Source organism: Chelonoidis abingdonii, chromosome 1 (genome assembly GCF_003597395.2).
Source record: "Chelonoidis abingdonii isolate Lonesome George chromosome 1, CheloAbing_2.0, whole genome shotgun sequence".
Classification (NCBI taxonomy): Eukaryota; Metazoa; Chordata; order Testudines; family Testudinidae; genus Chelonoidis; species Chelonoidis abingdonii.
In genome coordinates, this window is record NC_133769.1 from 359505028 (window position 1) to 359521541 (window position 16514).

The window sequence follows — 16514 nt, forward strand, 5'->3', positions numbered from 1 at the left end:
CAGGGTGGGTTGGATAAGGGGTGTGGTTCTGGGGGGCAGTTAGGGGTGGGGGTGTGGATAGGGGACAGGGCAGTCAGGGGACAGGGAGCAGGGTGGGTTGGCTAGAGGGCATGAGTGTCTCAGAGGTCCAGTCAGGGGGCGGGAAGTGGGAGGGGACGGATGGGGGTGGGGGCCAGGCTCTTTGGGGAGGCACAGCCTTCCCTACCCAGCCCTCCACACAGTTTCACAACCCTGATGTGGTGCTCAGGCCAAAAAGTTTGCCCACCCCTGTCCTAAGCCTTTTGCTCTGGGAAGACTGTTCCCCAGCATAATGCAGCTCAGCCTCTGGAAGCTCTTCCTGCTATTCCGCTTATATTGACCATGTTTCATTTTATCCTGTCGGGCCTAACTGTAGCCCCTGGTGCCACCCTAAACAATCCCCTGCTTCGCTGTTTACAAACGCCAGCTATTGGCTGTGTCTCCCTTCCTCATCATTTAGCCAGGCAGGCTACACACTCCTGTGATTTGTGTACCTAACACCATTTTCCATGAAATGTAAGAGCCATTTCGCTAGAGTGACCATATTTCCTAAAGTAAAAACAGAATGGCCTGGGGCTTGCCCAAGCTGCCCCCTGCCTGCAGGGCTCGTTTGCTCTTCCCCAAACAGGACAAAGGCCCGTTTTTATCAAAAAAGTTGGAACGGCCAGCACAGAGCTTCAAAAGGGGCCTGTCCCGGCCAAAATGGGATGTATGCTCACCCTACATTTTGCACACAGGGCTAGCTGGGGCTGGGCAGTGTGCAACTGTTGGCAGGCACAAAAGCACAAGGTAGAGGGAACTGCCTCTGCACCAGGAGAGAGTTTGCACATCTGATCGCTGCAATCTTTGCAGTCAGGAGAGCAAACCACTCCAAGGGGAGCAGGGAAAGGGGTGAGAGAGGAGGAGCAGTAGCTCTGCCCTCTGCCACACTAGCCAGCTGAGCACACAGGGTATCATGCTAAAGCACTCCCAGGGATATTGCACATCAGGGAGGTCCAAGCAGGATCATGCCTCTGCACCCTCATAATGGACTCATGGCTACAAATCTGGCCCATAGCACTTGCAGTGCAAATGATGACAGGAGCAGTGTGCCCCACCTTGTGTAAGCGTGTGCCTTTCTGAAACCCTGGAGTCACGACCAAAGTGTTCAGAACTTCAGACTTCCACCCAAGTGGCCTGATTTTCCAAGGTGCTGAGTGCCTGCAGCTCCTGCCGACCTCACAAGAAGCAGAGGAGACTCGGTACCTTTGAGAATCAGGCCCTTTATTTAGATGCCTAATATTACCCCCACCCGCAGTTCGTTAATGTTAGCCCTGGGAGGGGCATGGCCCCATTGCACGTGGTGGAGCTTTCTGCAGATAGTAACTGGTGGCATCTGGCTTACCTTGGTTTTGGGATCTATGAGGCTGACTCCGTGTTTGTTGATGGCAATTAAAAGGATCTCTGGGTAATTTGGCTCGGTAGTTTGCTGTTAGAAATGAGACGAAGCAGTCACATGACTCCTGGCGAGAATCCCGCTGTATTTTAGCTTGCTTATGGGTTACTGTCTAGTTTATCCTTTTAAGGAAGCTCAAAATAAATCAAGGCCCCTTCACTGCTATGGTAACAGCCATCCAGCTAATGATGAGGCTCCCCACCCCTGCCCCAAACACCTGGTGACTTTAATGAGTAAGTGATTGGCAACTTTAAAGTTCCTTCTTTTCCATTTCTTTCCCTACCCAGTTTGCCAATAGAAGCAGCTGGTAGGGGAGCTATCCTGCCTGTGGACTGGGTGAGCTAGGATGCAGTGGGAAGCCCCAGGTGGCCCTTCCCTCCTAAGATCACTTCTTCTTGATGCATGGACTCTCCTGACCTTAGTACCTCTAGTCTGAAGGAATCCTGGGACAACTGCACCATTTCCATTTGCTCAGCCTACCTTTGGCTTTAGGTTCCTTAGTGCTGGTCAGAGATGCTAGGCAGACAGTTCTGGAGACTCAGGGCCGGATCCTCAAAGGTATGAAGGCACCTAACTCCCAAAGGCAGTAAATACCTTTGAGACTCTGGGTCTCAGTCCTACAGCCCAGAACCAAGAAGGGCAGTGGCAATGCAGGCTTCCCCACACATCCAGCCATTCTGCCTCCACCTCATCCAGGAAGAACCAAGTCAAGCAGTAGGAAGCAAGGTCTTGTGGCTAGGACAATGAACGGGGACTCGGGAGATCTGCGATCCATTCCTGGCTCATCCGTTGACTCCTTGGCTGACTGTAGGCAAGTCACTTCAAGCAGAATGTTCAAAAGCTCTTACGTAGCTTAGGATCCCAAGTCCCACTGAAACTCTCACTCTACCCTGTGCCTCAGTTCCCCATCTGTAAAATGGCAATAGGACACCGAGGACAGATCCACACATGAGTGGAAGGTCCTCAGACAATGATGAGTACCATGGAAATACCTAATTAGAGAGAGTGAGCTGGTGAACGAGTCTACGTGGCCCAGGCAGGGGTCACCAAACAGCCATTACTTCTTCCCTTTAGAATTCCTTATACTCTGTCAGGAGGAGGAGCTGTGAGAACCAACCATTTCCCAGGGTCCCTGCTCCTGCCAGGTGAGCCACATAATGAAATCTGTACCTTCACTTCAAAAAAGGCTGATCCAAATGTAGGCCACTTGAAGACAATCTTTAGGAAGGCAAGCTTGGCTTCTTCTCTTGTTTTGCCTGCATGCTTATTGAAATACGCCACAATGGACTGCAAAGGACAACATGACATTACTGAAGGGCTTGCCAGACCACCTGGGAACTAGACATTTGAATACAAAGAGCATCATGACACACAGATGTCATGTTACTCCTGCCACAAAACATCAGACTTTGCTGTCCTGTTTTAACAGAAATCCACCATGCCCTCTCCTGCGCATTAGCTATTGTGTCAGTGCAGGAACCTGAAAAGACCTTATACGTTATTTTTCCATCTTCCAGCCAGTACAGGTTTGAATATATCCACAGGTGCTTTCTCCAGTGTGAGGCAGGACAGACTTGTAGTTAATGCACTGGGCTAGCGCATGGAAGATCTGGATTCAATTTCCAGCTTTGATACTGACTCCTTGTGTCATCTGGAACAAGTCACTTAATCTCTCTGTGCCTTGGTTCTCCACACATAAAACAGGGATAATCAATCTTTGCTTCCTTTGTCTGTCTTGAATGTAAGCTCTGTAGGACCGGGACTGTCTCTTACCATGTTCTTATACGCTGCCCTGCAAAATGAGACCTTGATCTTTGCTGGGTCCTAAGCGCTGCGATAATAGTAATAGCTACCTATGGTATAAGTGTAACCTACTAGTGTGCGTCTGTTACCAGTCCGACTCTGTGAATGGTTGGCAGAGCACAGATTGCGTTCCAGCCCCACCTAGAGAGGTTTAGCTCAAGCTGCTATATTCATGCTTTTAAGTCTGGAGGTCCCCGGTTCAGTCCCTGCTGTGTTGGATAGGATAGTAGCTGTCACAAGCTTATCGAGACACTATACCCACAGCACCGTTCTCTGAGCCTGGCTTGGTGTTATCAAGGCCATTCCTTACCCTTTTCCAGTCGTCCGGAGAAAGCTGCCGGAGAAGATCCTGAGGCACCAGCTCCTTCAGAAGCTTGGGGATGCTGGGGAAATAGGACTTGTCATCCTCAAACTTCACCCTGTAGATCAGAGCTGCCAGCTGTAAGACCTCTTCCCGAGTACACTTGTGGTAGCCACGCAGGTACTTTGGTAATTCCTGCACACGAAAGCATTTCACAAGGTAATGGGGGAGGCCACAAACATCCAGGTTCTCAAAGACGTCCTTTTGTCCTCAGAGATAGAGGCTGTTTGAATGGCAGCACCCAACCATCCCAAAACAAATGCCAAGTCGACGCTGGCTAACGGAAATCTAGCAGGTCGGCAGCTATAGAAGGAAGCTGCTTGAAAGCCAGCTATGCTAGTGCAGTGATCTTCAGTCTTTTCCATCCCACAACCCAACCCCCTCCTGGTACCCCCACTTAGCTCTTTCCCCTTCAGAAACACTGGAAAGGCCCAGTGGTTGGTGGCCCTGGGGACGGGGGTTGCAAAGCCCAGACCGAGACACTTGGCACTACTGCAGCCAGGGATCAGGGCTTGATAAAACAGGGGCTCTCCTGATCTCTGCCCCATGTTTGAAATGAACCCAAGTCTAACAGTTTTGGGGATTTGAGTGAAAACATGAATCTTAGCAATGGATCCTGGGTAAAATACTGGATCTGCAGAACCTGAGCCTCGGTGAAGCCGGATCTAAACCCGAAGCTTGATGTCATGACTGGCCCAAAATGAGGGGAGCTGAAACCTGCTCCTGAACTACAACCCCACAGGAATTGTGGACAAGCTGGAATCAGGTTCTGAGCATCAGGCAGGCAGGCTTATCCCCAATGAGTCTTACCCTCTGCACTGCTGGTGGCAGAGAGAATGCAGCTGAGGCCTCTCTCTGCTTTATTTTACACGTTTGTTTCTTCCTTCAATCACCCCCCACCGTTCTGCCCTCTCATCATGTGAGTAACAGCCAGTTCCTTGAGGTGTAACTTACAGCACCATTTACCTCTTACAATCTTACAGATCTCTTCTATGGCTGCCATCGCAGCAAGAACTCAGTGCTTCCCCCATAAATTCAACCTATATGGGGACTTCCCCAAGGGAATGGCATTTGCTGCTGTTCACCCCTCTCTAGTTATGGAGGAACTGCAATATTTTTCTGAAATCATCATTGTGATGAGGCGGATGCAAATGTTTTGTTAAAGCACCAGCTCTGGATTAGTTTGGCCACCACTAGATGCTCATCTCTCAGCCTCACTTTGATCAAGGCCATTTTAGCTCAAACTCTAGCACACTTTGTCACTTGTGTTGGCCCAGAGGAGCTCAGCTGTTGAGGGGGATCATTCGGAATCTAATGGCTTTTTCTTTTATTCAAATCAAGCTTCCCCTTTAAGCCTTACAACCAGAGCCGGCTCTAGAGTTTTTGCTGCCCCAAGCAGCACGCCGAATTGCTGCCATGGACGGCAGAGGCTGTCCATGTGCCCTTAGGGTGGCAGGTGCGTTTCTGTGGTGGCGGCAATTCGGCTGCAGCTTCTATGTTTAGCTGAAGCCGCCGCGGACTGCTAAATGTAGAAGCTGCCCCTGAATTGCCGCCGTCACGGAAACGTGCCTGCTGCCCTAAGGGCACAGGGACTGCCCCTGCTGTCGGCGGTGGCAATTCAGTGAGCTGCTTGGGGGCAAAACAACAGGGCCTGCCACCCCTTGCAGAATGTCACCCCAAGCACCAGCTTGGAATGCTGGTGCCTGGAGCCGGCCCTGCATATAACCTCGAGAATGATTTTAAAAGTACCCCTCATCTGTCAACAAGACCATGTATGACATAATCAGCAGGAGGCACGTTCATGTTTGAACAACCATTTTAGCAAGAATGACTGTAATCAATAGTGTGTGCATGTGAATTTCACACTTGAAAGTAGCTGCCCAGACAGCCCAGCAGAACAGAGACCTCTCTTTAGCTGCAGAACAAGTACAGCAGCTGTGTGGCATTCTGCCCTATCTCTGCCACTCAAACCTGACTTGAGCAGATCACCTTGACATGAAAGAGATGAAAAATCTCTGGGGCTATTCAGAGTGCGGCTTGTCTGCTGAGACTGGGCTAATTAGTGCCTCTGACCTATGGTTTTATGATATTGACACCCACTCAAGAGGTGCTGGACTAAGACCTCCAGTCCTCCTAACAGCCAGCACAGGAAACCTCTATTTGTCACTACTGGTGTGAGCTGTTGATGTAGAAGGAGGAAGCCTTTTTATCCCTTTACTAGTTCCCTGCGTCCCCCAGACTTCCCTCAGTATTGTAAACTCATGGAGTACCTGATAATAGTGGAAGATGGAGTCTGCCATTGAATCCTTCCCAGGGATGGTGTTTGTCCACAATTTTTTCATGAAGAACACTTGGTATGTGAGAGAAGGCACTATACCTGCAAAAAGGAATCTGTTCAACATTGACAAGGCTTGTAACAAATGCTTCAACCACTAGATGGAAACATGTATAAAAGAGACGCTCGCTCCTTGGAGCAATTCACAGTCCCTGCTGCAGGAGGTTCAGGGATGAAATAGCAAGTGTTCAAGCCATGACTGAAGTGCATTGGCTATAGAGTGGCTGCCTACATTGCTCTATGAACTCTTAAGTTAGTGGTCTTCAGCCTTTCACTTAAATAAGCACTGAATTCACTGGCTAATCTTAAATGAAAGGAGGATGGATTTAATTTCATAGCAATAGCATTACAATGTATTGTGGGAGTTTCTGGAAAATTACTTGGGGCCAGTTAGTGGAGCTGCATTTCAGCTAGCAAAGCAATGCTAAAACCTCAGAAAGTTTCTACATCTGCCAAAGTCAGGACAGCAACCACAAAACTTCAATCTTTAGGGGAAGTCACTTTTTTTAGAGGCATGGTCTAGTTGATCTCTGCATTGCCAGCCCTTGGCACCTGTGACCTGTATGACCACAGAAGATTCTTGATTCCCTTAATAGCAACAGGAACAGGATTAAAGTGGATACTGTGAAATTATTGGGAGCCGTCAGGTGGCAATATAAAGTCTTAAGTCCTACAAAGACAATAAATGCCCTCTAACTGATCGTATAAATAGTCAGAGCTTGGAGTATTGCTGGGTGTTAGCTGTTGTGCAGTTCTTTTTAGAAGTTATAGATAGCAAGAGTAAAAGTTTGCTCCTTGCCCAAGAATGGATCGTTTCTTAGGTGCAGAGTTGCACGAACTACCCAAGACCCAAACATTACACGGTGCCAAACATATTACAGTTGTAGTTTTCATCATGGTACGGTAGGTGAGAGGAGCCTTTTAAAAATGATTTCAATGGGCTCTATGCAGAGGCGGTTTTATGTATTTGCCAGCCCAAGCATGGCAGTCTGGTGGCCTTTGGCGGCACACCTGCGGACGGTCTGCTGGTCACGCAGATTCGGCGGCATTTCTGTGGGTGACCTGCCAGTCCCATGTCTTTGGCATGCCTGCCGCCGAATTGCCATCGAAGCTGTGGGACTGATGGACATCCTGCAGGCATGCTGCCGAAGGCCGCCTGACTACCACCCTCAAAGCAACCTTGCAGCTTGCTGCCCCAGGCACACGCTTGCTGCGCTGGTTGGTGCCTGGAGCTGCCCCTGGCTCTATGAGACCTCCCTGGCCAGCACTGTACCTGAGAGAGGAAATAGCAGCAAAACAGAAGAATGACATGATTACCGTCTTTTGCAGGTCTTGCTTTCTTTATCCAGTCTGTAAGATGTCTGACAAAGTCAAAGAAGAAATCTCCTTCTGGGACGCTGATAACCTGTGGAAACACATCCCGCTATTAATAAAACCAACCAAATAATAGCTAATCAGAGCATTATAGGGGAGAAAAGGCCTGTTAAGCAGGCTAGCCTAGGCCATCCCTCTGCCATGGGAGGATAATTTTTTCCATTATGTCTTGCAGCGCCTTCCCCAGGTTGGTTTAAAATGTCTCAAGTGGTGAGGCTTCCACAGATCTCACCATGAGAAAGCTATTGCTGGCCTAGCTGTTTCTACACTGTCCTTCACCTAATTTCATCCAGTTATTCCCAGTTATCTCCTCCTGTTCCACCCTAATCAATTCATCTCCCTTCATCTCTCCATTGCTTCTGGACAGTTCTTGGGTACCACATTTAATCCTTCCTTGTAAATCAGTCTATTCATCAGCATGATCATCCTCTTGCTCCCCTCTAATAGGTCGCTATCAGTCTTGTCCAATATCCCAGGTCCGGCTGGACCAGAGCCATATAGGGAGTGACTATCAGCTCTCAGCTCCCCGATGCCTCTGTTTATGCAGATGACAATACCATTGCTCTTTGTTGTTGATCCTGTAAATAATTGCTTCAGTTTACTCAACCCACAAAGCATTTATATACGTCTCTCCTTGGTCATTTGTAGCAGACTATCTGCCTTTTGGATGATTTAACCCCGCAGAGCAGTCAAAAAAGCTAACAAAATGTTAGGAACCATTAGGAAAGGGACATATAACAAGTAAATATTATAATGCAATTATATAAATCCATGGTAGGCTCACACCTTGAATACTGCGTGCATCTCAAAAAAAGATACATTGGAATTGGAAAAGGTACAGAGAAGGGCAACAAAAATGATTAGGGGTATGGAACAGCTGCCGTATGAGGAGAGATTAATAAGACTGGGACTTCTCAGCCTGGAAAAGTGACCACTAAGGGAGGATATGATAGAGGTCTATAAAATCATGAATGGTGTGGAGAAAGAGAAGGAGGAAGTGTTATTTGCTCCTTCTCATAACACAAGAACCAGGGGTCACGCAATGGAATTAAGAGGCAGCAGGTTTAAAACAAACAAAAAGAAGAATTTCTTCACATAACGCGCAGCCAACCTGTGGAACTCTTTGCCAGGGGATGTTGTGAAGGCCAAAACTACAATGGAGCGAAAAAAATAATTAAATAAGTTAATAGAGGATAGGTCCATCAATGGCTACTGGCCAAGATAGGGATGCAACCCCATGGGTGTCCCTAGCCTTTTAGTGCCAGAAGCTGGGAGCGGATGACAGGGGATTGACCACTTGATGATTGCCCTGTTCTTTTCATTCCCTCTGAAGTACCTGGCATTGGCCGTTGTTGGAAGACAGGATACTGGGATAGATGACCCATTGGTCTGACCAAGTATGGCTGTTCTTGTGTTCTAAAGCAGTCTGAGAAGCAACTGGCATGCAAGATGTTACAGAATTTAAGGGCACTGTCCTGTGATCCTTATGTATGCCAGGACTGCCACAGGAGTCAGGAAGGGGGGCAGGATCAGGCCCTGAAGCTGTAGAATGGGATCTTCCAAAGCACTCAGCCTGGATCGAAGTCACTGACTTGGATGGGATTGATGTGAACTGGAGCAGCGTTAGGGCATCACTGAGTGCTTTGGAAAACCTCATCCTGACAGTATTACGCTGCCAGCTCCCACAGGGCCCAGTTCTGCAGCCCTCCCATCAACTGTACACGCTCCCATTAGTAACCCCTTTGACTTCAGTGAGATGAGGCTTGTGAGCAGGGGCTGCAGGACTGCCTGGATCTTTGAATAGAATTCTCCAGAGGTCAGATCCAGGGAGAAGCTCAGGAGCAATGGACCAGGTGGTGTAAAGTTGCATAGCTCCACTGGCTTCAGCAGAGTGCTGATGATTTACACCAGCTGGACATGGCGCAGCAAAGGCTCTGAGATGCAGAGCTGCTCAGCCCGTGGCCGATCGCTTTGTGCGCCACTCACCTTGTCGGAGATTTTGACGAAGAGGCTGAAGCCCTCCGATGACTTCAGCAGCAGTCTGCTGGAGATGTTCTGGCAGAAATCCTTGGCCTTAGTGCTGGACTCTACTTCAAATGCCTGCAAAGAGAGGTGAAACCCACACCTCAGCCACCTCACTGTTCACTGCTGGGTCACCCTCTGTCATGGGAAACTTAGAGGTGCTTTTTGTAGAGAGGCAGAGCTGTCCTGCTGAGTTACAGCATTGCTTCTCTGTGCATTCTTCCTGGTCCCCCCTAGATGCTAACGTACCACTGCCATTGTTCAAGGGTAGAAAGGCGAAGCCTAAGATCTTCCTACTTCATCAGCAGGTCCCAGTTCTCTCTTTATTCTGAGCAGCAGTCAGTACTCGGCTTTTGCTTCTGCGGCCTCGGAGACTCAGGGTGTTCCTGCCTGTCCTCACACTCACTTTTTACCAGTGATCACTGATTTGCAGGCCCCCCTTGAGCCACTTTGGCTCCTGACCTTCAGAGTTGCTGAGCTGCTAACAGCTCCCAATAACTTCAGCTGGAGTTGTGGGTGCTCTGCATGCCTGTGAATCAAGCCTAACGCAGGCACCCTACAATCAACACCCCTCCCTCCCCCAAATCAGTGGAAAGTGGCCCAAATCTGCACAGGACAGAGCTTTGGGTTTTGTTTTTTTTTGCAGCTTCTGTTGGTTCTCGGGGGAGGGGGGGAGGAAATGCAGTTACCTTATGCAGTAAGAGGAAGGGAGAGAACAGATTTAAAAGTTTAATAGAAAATATTAAAGAAAGGTGATACAAAGAGTTTGATGTGTCAGTCGTTGGTCATCGGGGGAAACATACAGAGCATGGGGGGATGCTGGCAATTGGTTATGGTTCAGCATATAATACATACAGCCTGTAATGTCCCCAATGCGGGGTGTACGGTGGTTGGGGTCAAGATATAGTAGGGGGGCAGTGAGGGTACATCGCTCATATAGTGGGCTACACACAGTCATGGGTATGAGTAAGCGGGCCGGGTAATGGGGACAGGGTGACCCTCACGTGGTGGAATCCAGTTGGTAAGTTCAGGACTCAGGGGATATGGTTTAGGGGGGTTGTAAGGGTTTCCCCCTCCCCCCCGTGGGTGCATGGAGCCACATCGGCTCACTCCTGGTATTGGCGGTGGCCGGTGATGTGTTCAATGTAAATGTCTCTAGACCACCGGATAGTGTCCGAGACCATCAAGCGTCTCATGAGTCGCGCATAGCGACGGCCCACCCCACAGGCCCTGAGCACACGTTCGTTCCAGGGGTCCCAGGCGCCCAGCGCCCCGACGATCAGAGCGTCGTGTAGACCTCGTAGCCCTTCGCCCGCAGGGTGTCAGTCAAGGGGGCGTATTTCTCGAGTTTTGCGGGCTCGGGCTTCGCGGAACGCCGGGGTCCTGTTCTCGAACGGGATCGTCACGTCGACGAGGATGATCTTTTTCCGCTCCTCGTCCGTGACGACGATGTCTGGGCACAGCAGGCTGTCGGTGTCGGGGATGGTGCGGTTGACTGCAATCTCACCGAGGTGTGGGGCGATGGCCTTCACTAGGCGGTCCTGGACGGCGTTGTGGCGCAGCTGCCAGGCTCTGGCGTGGGGCTTGCAGCTGCACAGGACGTGGGGCAGGGTCTCCAGGGTGTACCCGCACTTCCTGCAGCGCTTGTCCTGGTTCCCGTGGCGGACGGCTCCGTTGAGCGGACTGGGACTATGCAGAGGACCGAGATGCCCCAGGCGTGCAGACATGATTCTACCCCTGCAGGGCACACCTGCCTCTCGCTGTTCGGGGGTGGAATGACTCCATGCTGCTGGCTGTCCTTTTAAATAGCACAGGCTGCCCCTGGGACCTGATGGCATTCAGAGTGTCATGCCACCGCTGTGCCCATAACCCAGCTGATTATGCAGCCTTTACAGTGCAGATCACCTCGGGTACCTCGGATGGCTAACCCACCTAACATTGAAGTCCACACTGTGTCTGCCTTCAGGCTGCCCAAGATGTGTCTGTAAATCATTGTCTGGCTTGTCCCGTGTCACATTTAGACTATGTCTATACTACTGCGGTAAGTCGACCTACCCTACGCAAGTCCAGCTATGTAAATAACCTAGCAGGAGTCGACGTACCTTAGGTTGAGTTACCACGAGGTCTACACTGCAGAGGGTGAACAGGAGAAACTCTCCCGTCGACTTACCTTAATCTTCTGTACAGGGGTCGACTGGAGAGCGATCTGCTGTCGATTTGGCGGGTCTTCACTAGACCTGCTAAATCAACCACCAGTAGATCGATCTCAAGAGCGTCAATCCCACCTATAGCGTAGACCTGCCCATGGAAAGAGTTCTAAAGAGATAACATCTCAATGCAGCTGCCAAGATCTCCATGACAGACAAGGACAGATGGGGCCATCTTGTCAAAGGGGGGCACCCCCTGATCTACCCTTGTGCATGCCCAGCTTCGCACAAGCACGCACTCGTGTGTGTATTCATCACCTTTTATCTCTTGTACCCGCCAGCAATAAGGTTTATATGTTCAAATCCACACAATAAGATTGTGCGTGCATTCTGCAGTACTAAGTGCTAGTGTGCAAGAATGGCACGTGTCAGGAACTGCACACACAAAGCTGCTCATGCATAAATATTCCTATTCATCTCCATAAGCATGCAGGGTGCTTAGCAGGCAATAAAAGATGTGCTATCTGCTACAAAGAGCTGACAATCTAGTTGAGATAAGACCATGAAGGAATGGGATAGACACTTATATGTAGGGGGTCTACTTAAATCATGGAGAAATCAAACACATTTTTCACGGGTCGGTCACAGCATAAATAACAAATTTTGTGGATGTTACACGTCCACAAAATTTACAATTTATGCCTTGACCAATCCATGAAAAATGTGTGATTTCTTCACAGCATTTCTCAGACTGGGGGCCCCTGACACAAAAGGGGGTCACAAGCCTATTGTAGGGGGGGTCGTGGTATTGCCACCCTCACTTCTGCACTGCTCCTGGTTGCAGTTCTGCCTGAAGCTGGGTGGTGGGAGAGCGGCAGCTCTGACGGCAGTGCCACTGCCAGCAGCAACACAGAAGTAAGGGTGGCAATGCCATACCATGCCATCCTTGCTTCCCCGATGCTGCTGTTAGCAGAACTGCCTTCAGAGCTGGGTGCCCAGCCAGCAACCGCCACTTTCCTCTCTGCCTTCAGATCTGTCAGAGACCAGATTTCATAGGGGAGAACAAATTTCACAGTCTGTGACATGATTTTAATGGATGCAAATTTGGTAGACCCCTACTTATATGAGGAAAGGTTACATGTTTTCACATTCACACATCGGGTTTGTTCCTGTTATAATTAGAGGTGGATTTGGTCCTGCTTCTCCTCTCCCAGATTGACACTGGTGTCCCTCTATTAAATTTGCCAGCAGAAGAAAAAGAGAATCAGGATCTTTGTTTTGAAAAACTGAATTGAAATGGCAGCGACTCAAACTCGTGTTGATTTTGATCCGTGTAGCTAAGCATCCACATCTATGACACGCTATTGCACTCCATGGTCTTACCAAACCTAGCTGGAGCCAGAACTGACGTTAGCCTAGGCTGGGCATTAATTAGAGAAAACTTAAGTCTCTCCTGCCAGAATTCAGATCTTTTTTCTCCCTTTTACCTCATCAGTGTCATCGGGGAAGTAAACTTTGTGGAAAATTTGGGTGGTTTTGTGTTGAATTGCCTCCACTTCAACCAGATGGGGAGGATACTTCCTGGATCCATTCCTATAAGACAGGAGATTTACAATGAATATGGCACTAGAGAACTCACTGCTGATATACTTTTATACCATACAAAAACAGAATAGTATCTTCAATAAGCACCTAATGAAACCCCAGGAGCCACGCAAAATGGAAAGGGTTCTTATATGGAGAATGGTTTTAGGATAGGAGCTGGGAAAGGACTCACCTGCTCGGCTATCGGTAATCAAAAGGAGGATACAACGAAACATCTATGATTTACCATGGCTGCTGCTAGGGTTAGGTACAGGAATGAATAAATCTTGTAGTTTTCATAGCCAACCTGCCTTCCCCCAGAATGGTCCATGGAAATATGAGCAGACAAAGCAGTCACTTCAAGGATTCTTCTGCCCTGTTTTATTTTATTATCTGTATTGTAGTAGCGCCTAGAGGCCATAAGCAGGATCAGGGCTGCATTGTGCTAGGTGCTGTACAAATACATAATGAAAGAATGGTCCCTGTCTCAAAGAGCTGATAGTCTAAGGGAATGAAGAGAGACAAGAGGTGGCTACAATTACCAGAGAGAGGGAGCTCAAGGTCACAGCCAGGGAGTCATGGTTATTATAATAAGTAGCTGTCATAGCACTAGAGCAGCCTAGCCATGGAGGATTTTATGGGCCTCTTACTAGATGCAAGGATTAAGCAGAGGTCTGAAGGGGCAGAATGTGTTTATTTGGCCCCTAGATATCACAGTGATGGGTACATTAGTAATGCTTGGATAGACAGACTAATACTACTGGGCTTTATTAAAGTAAGGTAAGTAAAGTTATTCCCATTTCACAGCTGGAAAATAGAGGGGCAGAAAGGCAATGGGTTAGGCACCTGTAAACGTCTCCCCCAAAGGGATTTGCCCAAGGTCCGGCAGCCAATCACAGTAGAGACAGGAACAGAACCCACATCACCCAATTTCCAGATCAGAGCCCTGTCCACTGGAGTAGACAGATAGAGAAACACTTAACGCTCTATCCTAACCCTTCCCCACTTCCTCAGCCAGCAAATACTGGCAAATAGCGCACACACACACACATCACATCTATCAGAATCTGGTACCTTACCTCAGTGCTTTCTGGAGTCTCTGTATGCAATCTGTGGCTAGGGGGTGATGCTTCCGGGACTGGAGAAACCTCTGGACATGGGGCAGGAGAACATTACTGGGAGGGAATAGGCCTGTGCACAACCAAAGCAGCTCCCAACCTTTCTCTTCGCTGTACCTTAAAGACACAGAGACACAACAGGAAAATCAAACTCCTTGAAGGAACACTATCTACCAGAAAGGTCTGGGTCTCACTTACACTAGGGCCCCCTTGACACTGCTCTGGAAGCATAGGAGGGCAGGAAAGTGGCCATCAATGGAATCTACCCCGCTTCCATCTCTGTTCAACAGAGTCGGGTAAGGGACTTGAGCACAGATGGGAATTTGGGTCTGGAATTTGGGTCTCAAGCCTTATAGCACTGACACTAATGTTAGTAATGGGGTTACATATACATTAGGGGGCAGAGATTGTAGAGCGAAGATTCACCAGCACCGCACAACTGTAGAGGACCTTGGAATTGTTGAGGAGGAAGAAGCCGCCAGATAAGGACCTGGGCTGAATGTCTGGGGAGAGGAAAAGGCAGGAGTCAAAGATGACACCAGAGTATAGGCGTGAGTGACCGGGAGGATGGTGGTAGGATCAGTAACAACAGAGAATAGGTGGAAAAGTAGATCCTGTTACATTTAAATTGATGGCAAGACATCTGCCCTGGAGGAGATGTCATAGAGCCAGAGGGAAATGCAGAAGCAGAGGGACAGGAACAAGCTCAGAGTAGACAGACAGATTGGAGTCATCAGCACAGAGACGTTAGATAAAGTGATGATAAAAGTCTTTAAAGAGGACAGAAAGAACAGTAGACTTCTGGGCCTACCTGTTCTGCAGAACCCCCCCAGTCAGTCCTGCATTACCCAACACAGATAGTTACAGTGGGGTACACAGGGAAGAACGACTCTTACTTAATGTGGTTGTCAGTGAGCTGCTTGAGGATCTGACAGTAGATTTCATCTTTCAACAGTTCAGCTTTCAAGGCACCTTCAAATATTTGGTCTGTTAGCTCGTTGACTGAGCGGGTTCTTTTGGATGGATAGTCACCCATATACTTCAGCACAGGTGCAAGGCAGTAGTCAAGGATACTCTAACGAGGAGGCTTAGGGAATGGCTTCGGACACTGACCCAATTAAAGAGTTGCCGTGCATCACTCCAGAGGTGGCTGCATTTTGGTGGTAGGTGTATAGTTAATCTTCAAATGTGCTTTGGGATCCTTCTGGATGGCACCCATAATCATAGACCCTTATGTGTCACCTTGCTTTCTCTGGCTGGAGAGACTTGGCTGGGGGGACACGTAGGCCCAGAATGAGTGTGACCCTTTCTTCGGACCGTGTAAGTGCCATGGAATTATTATTATTAATGGCCAGACCTTCAGCTGGCATACGCTGGCAGAGCTCTGTGGAAGTCAATGGAGCTACACACATTTACACCCGTTAAGGGGTCTGGCCCATCCTGCTAGTTCTGTTGTAATTATTATTATTTAGTGCAGTGTGTTTGAAATGAATTTTCTGAATTTAATTTTGGTTGGGGAAAAAAAACAGGAAAAAATTTACAAAAGCTTCATCAAAAATTTCCCCCCCATTTTTGACCAACTTTTCTGTTTATTATTATTAAGGAATGGCTCACACTGCAATGTTAGGATCTGAGCTTTATCTACCACGTAATGCTTGAGTCCGAGTTTGGTGTAGCCAATTTATAAAGATGCAGGTCATCTGCATAATCTGGATATGCGTTTTGACCGGCCCTCAGAGGTCAGGGTTGTTTGGGTCCAGAGCTGGTTCAGGCCCATCTCTAATCATTAGCACTTGTACCAAGTCCCATGGTTACGGCTTAGATTTTGTCAGGAATATTTTTAGTAAAGATCAGACAGGTCACAGGCAATAAACAAAAAATAACAGAATCCCTTGACCTGGCTGTGATTTTTACAAAAAATATCCCTGACAAAATGGGGAGGGAGGAGGGTCCAGTACCCACTATTGTTGGGGCTTTGGGGTCCCCCTCACCTCCCTGCAGCGGCTGGGAGCTCGGGGGTCCCCTCACTGCTTGCTGTGGCTGAGCAGCTGTGGGGTCGGGGGTCACCTCACTGCCTACTGTGGGTGAGCAGCTGCGAGGAGCCCTGCCGCCAGCAACAAGTAGGAGCTCTGGGGTCCCTCTGCTGCCCTCAGCAGCTGGGAGCTCTGGGGGACCACCACCACCTGCAGGGGCTGGAAGTTCCTGGGGACCCCAAGTGTCCAGAGGCTAGGAGTTGCTGTGGGGCCTGATAGTAGCAGTGACTCAGCTGCGGGGCTGCCAGCTGACAGTTCTAGCCCCGGGGCAGAAAATGTCATGG

The 16514-nt window shown here is 48.9% G+C and overlaps 1 protein-coding gene across 2 annotated transcripts in view; it reads right to left on the reverse strand.

Annotated features, from left to right (window-relative positions):
- MYO7A (myosin VIIA) overlaps nt 1-16514 on the reverse strand; it is a 188876-nt gene that overhangs the window by 4469 nt on the left and 167893 nt on the right. For both annotated transcript variants that reach the window (XM_032771522.2, XM_032771520.2), the window contains 9 exons: nt 15094-15247; nt 14159-14314; nt 12983-13088; nt 9313-9426; nt 7270-7357; nt 5888-5994; nt 3567-3752; nt 2624-2740; nt 1403-1486 (listed from right to left, as the gene is read on the reverse strand). In XM_032771522.2, coding sequence (XP_032627413.1) covers nt 1403-1486; nt 2624-2740; nt 3567-3752; nt 5888-5994; nt 7270-7357; nt 9313-9426; nt 12983-13088; nt 14159-14314; nt 15094-15247 — 1112 coding nt within the window. The remainder of the gene's footprint in view (nt 1-1402; nt 1487-2623; nt 2741-3566; nt 3753-5887; nt 5995-7269; nt 7358-9312; nt 9427-12982; nt 13089-14158; nt 14315-15093; nt 15248-16514) is intronic.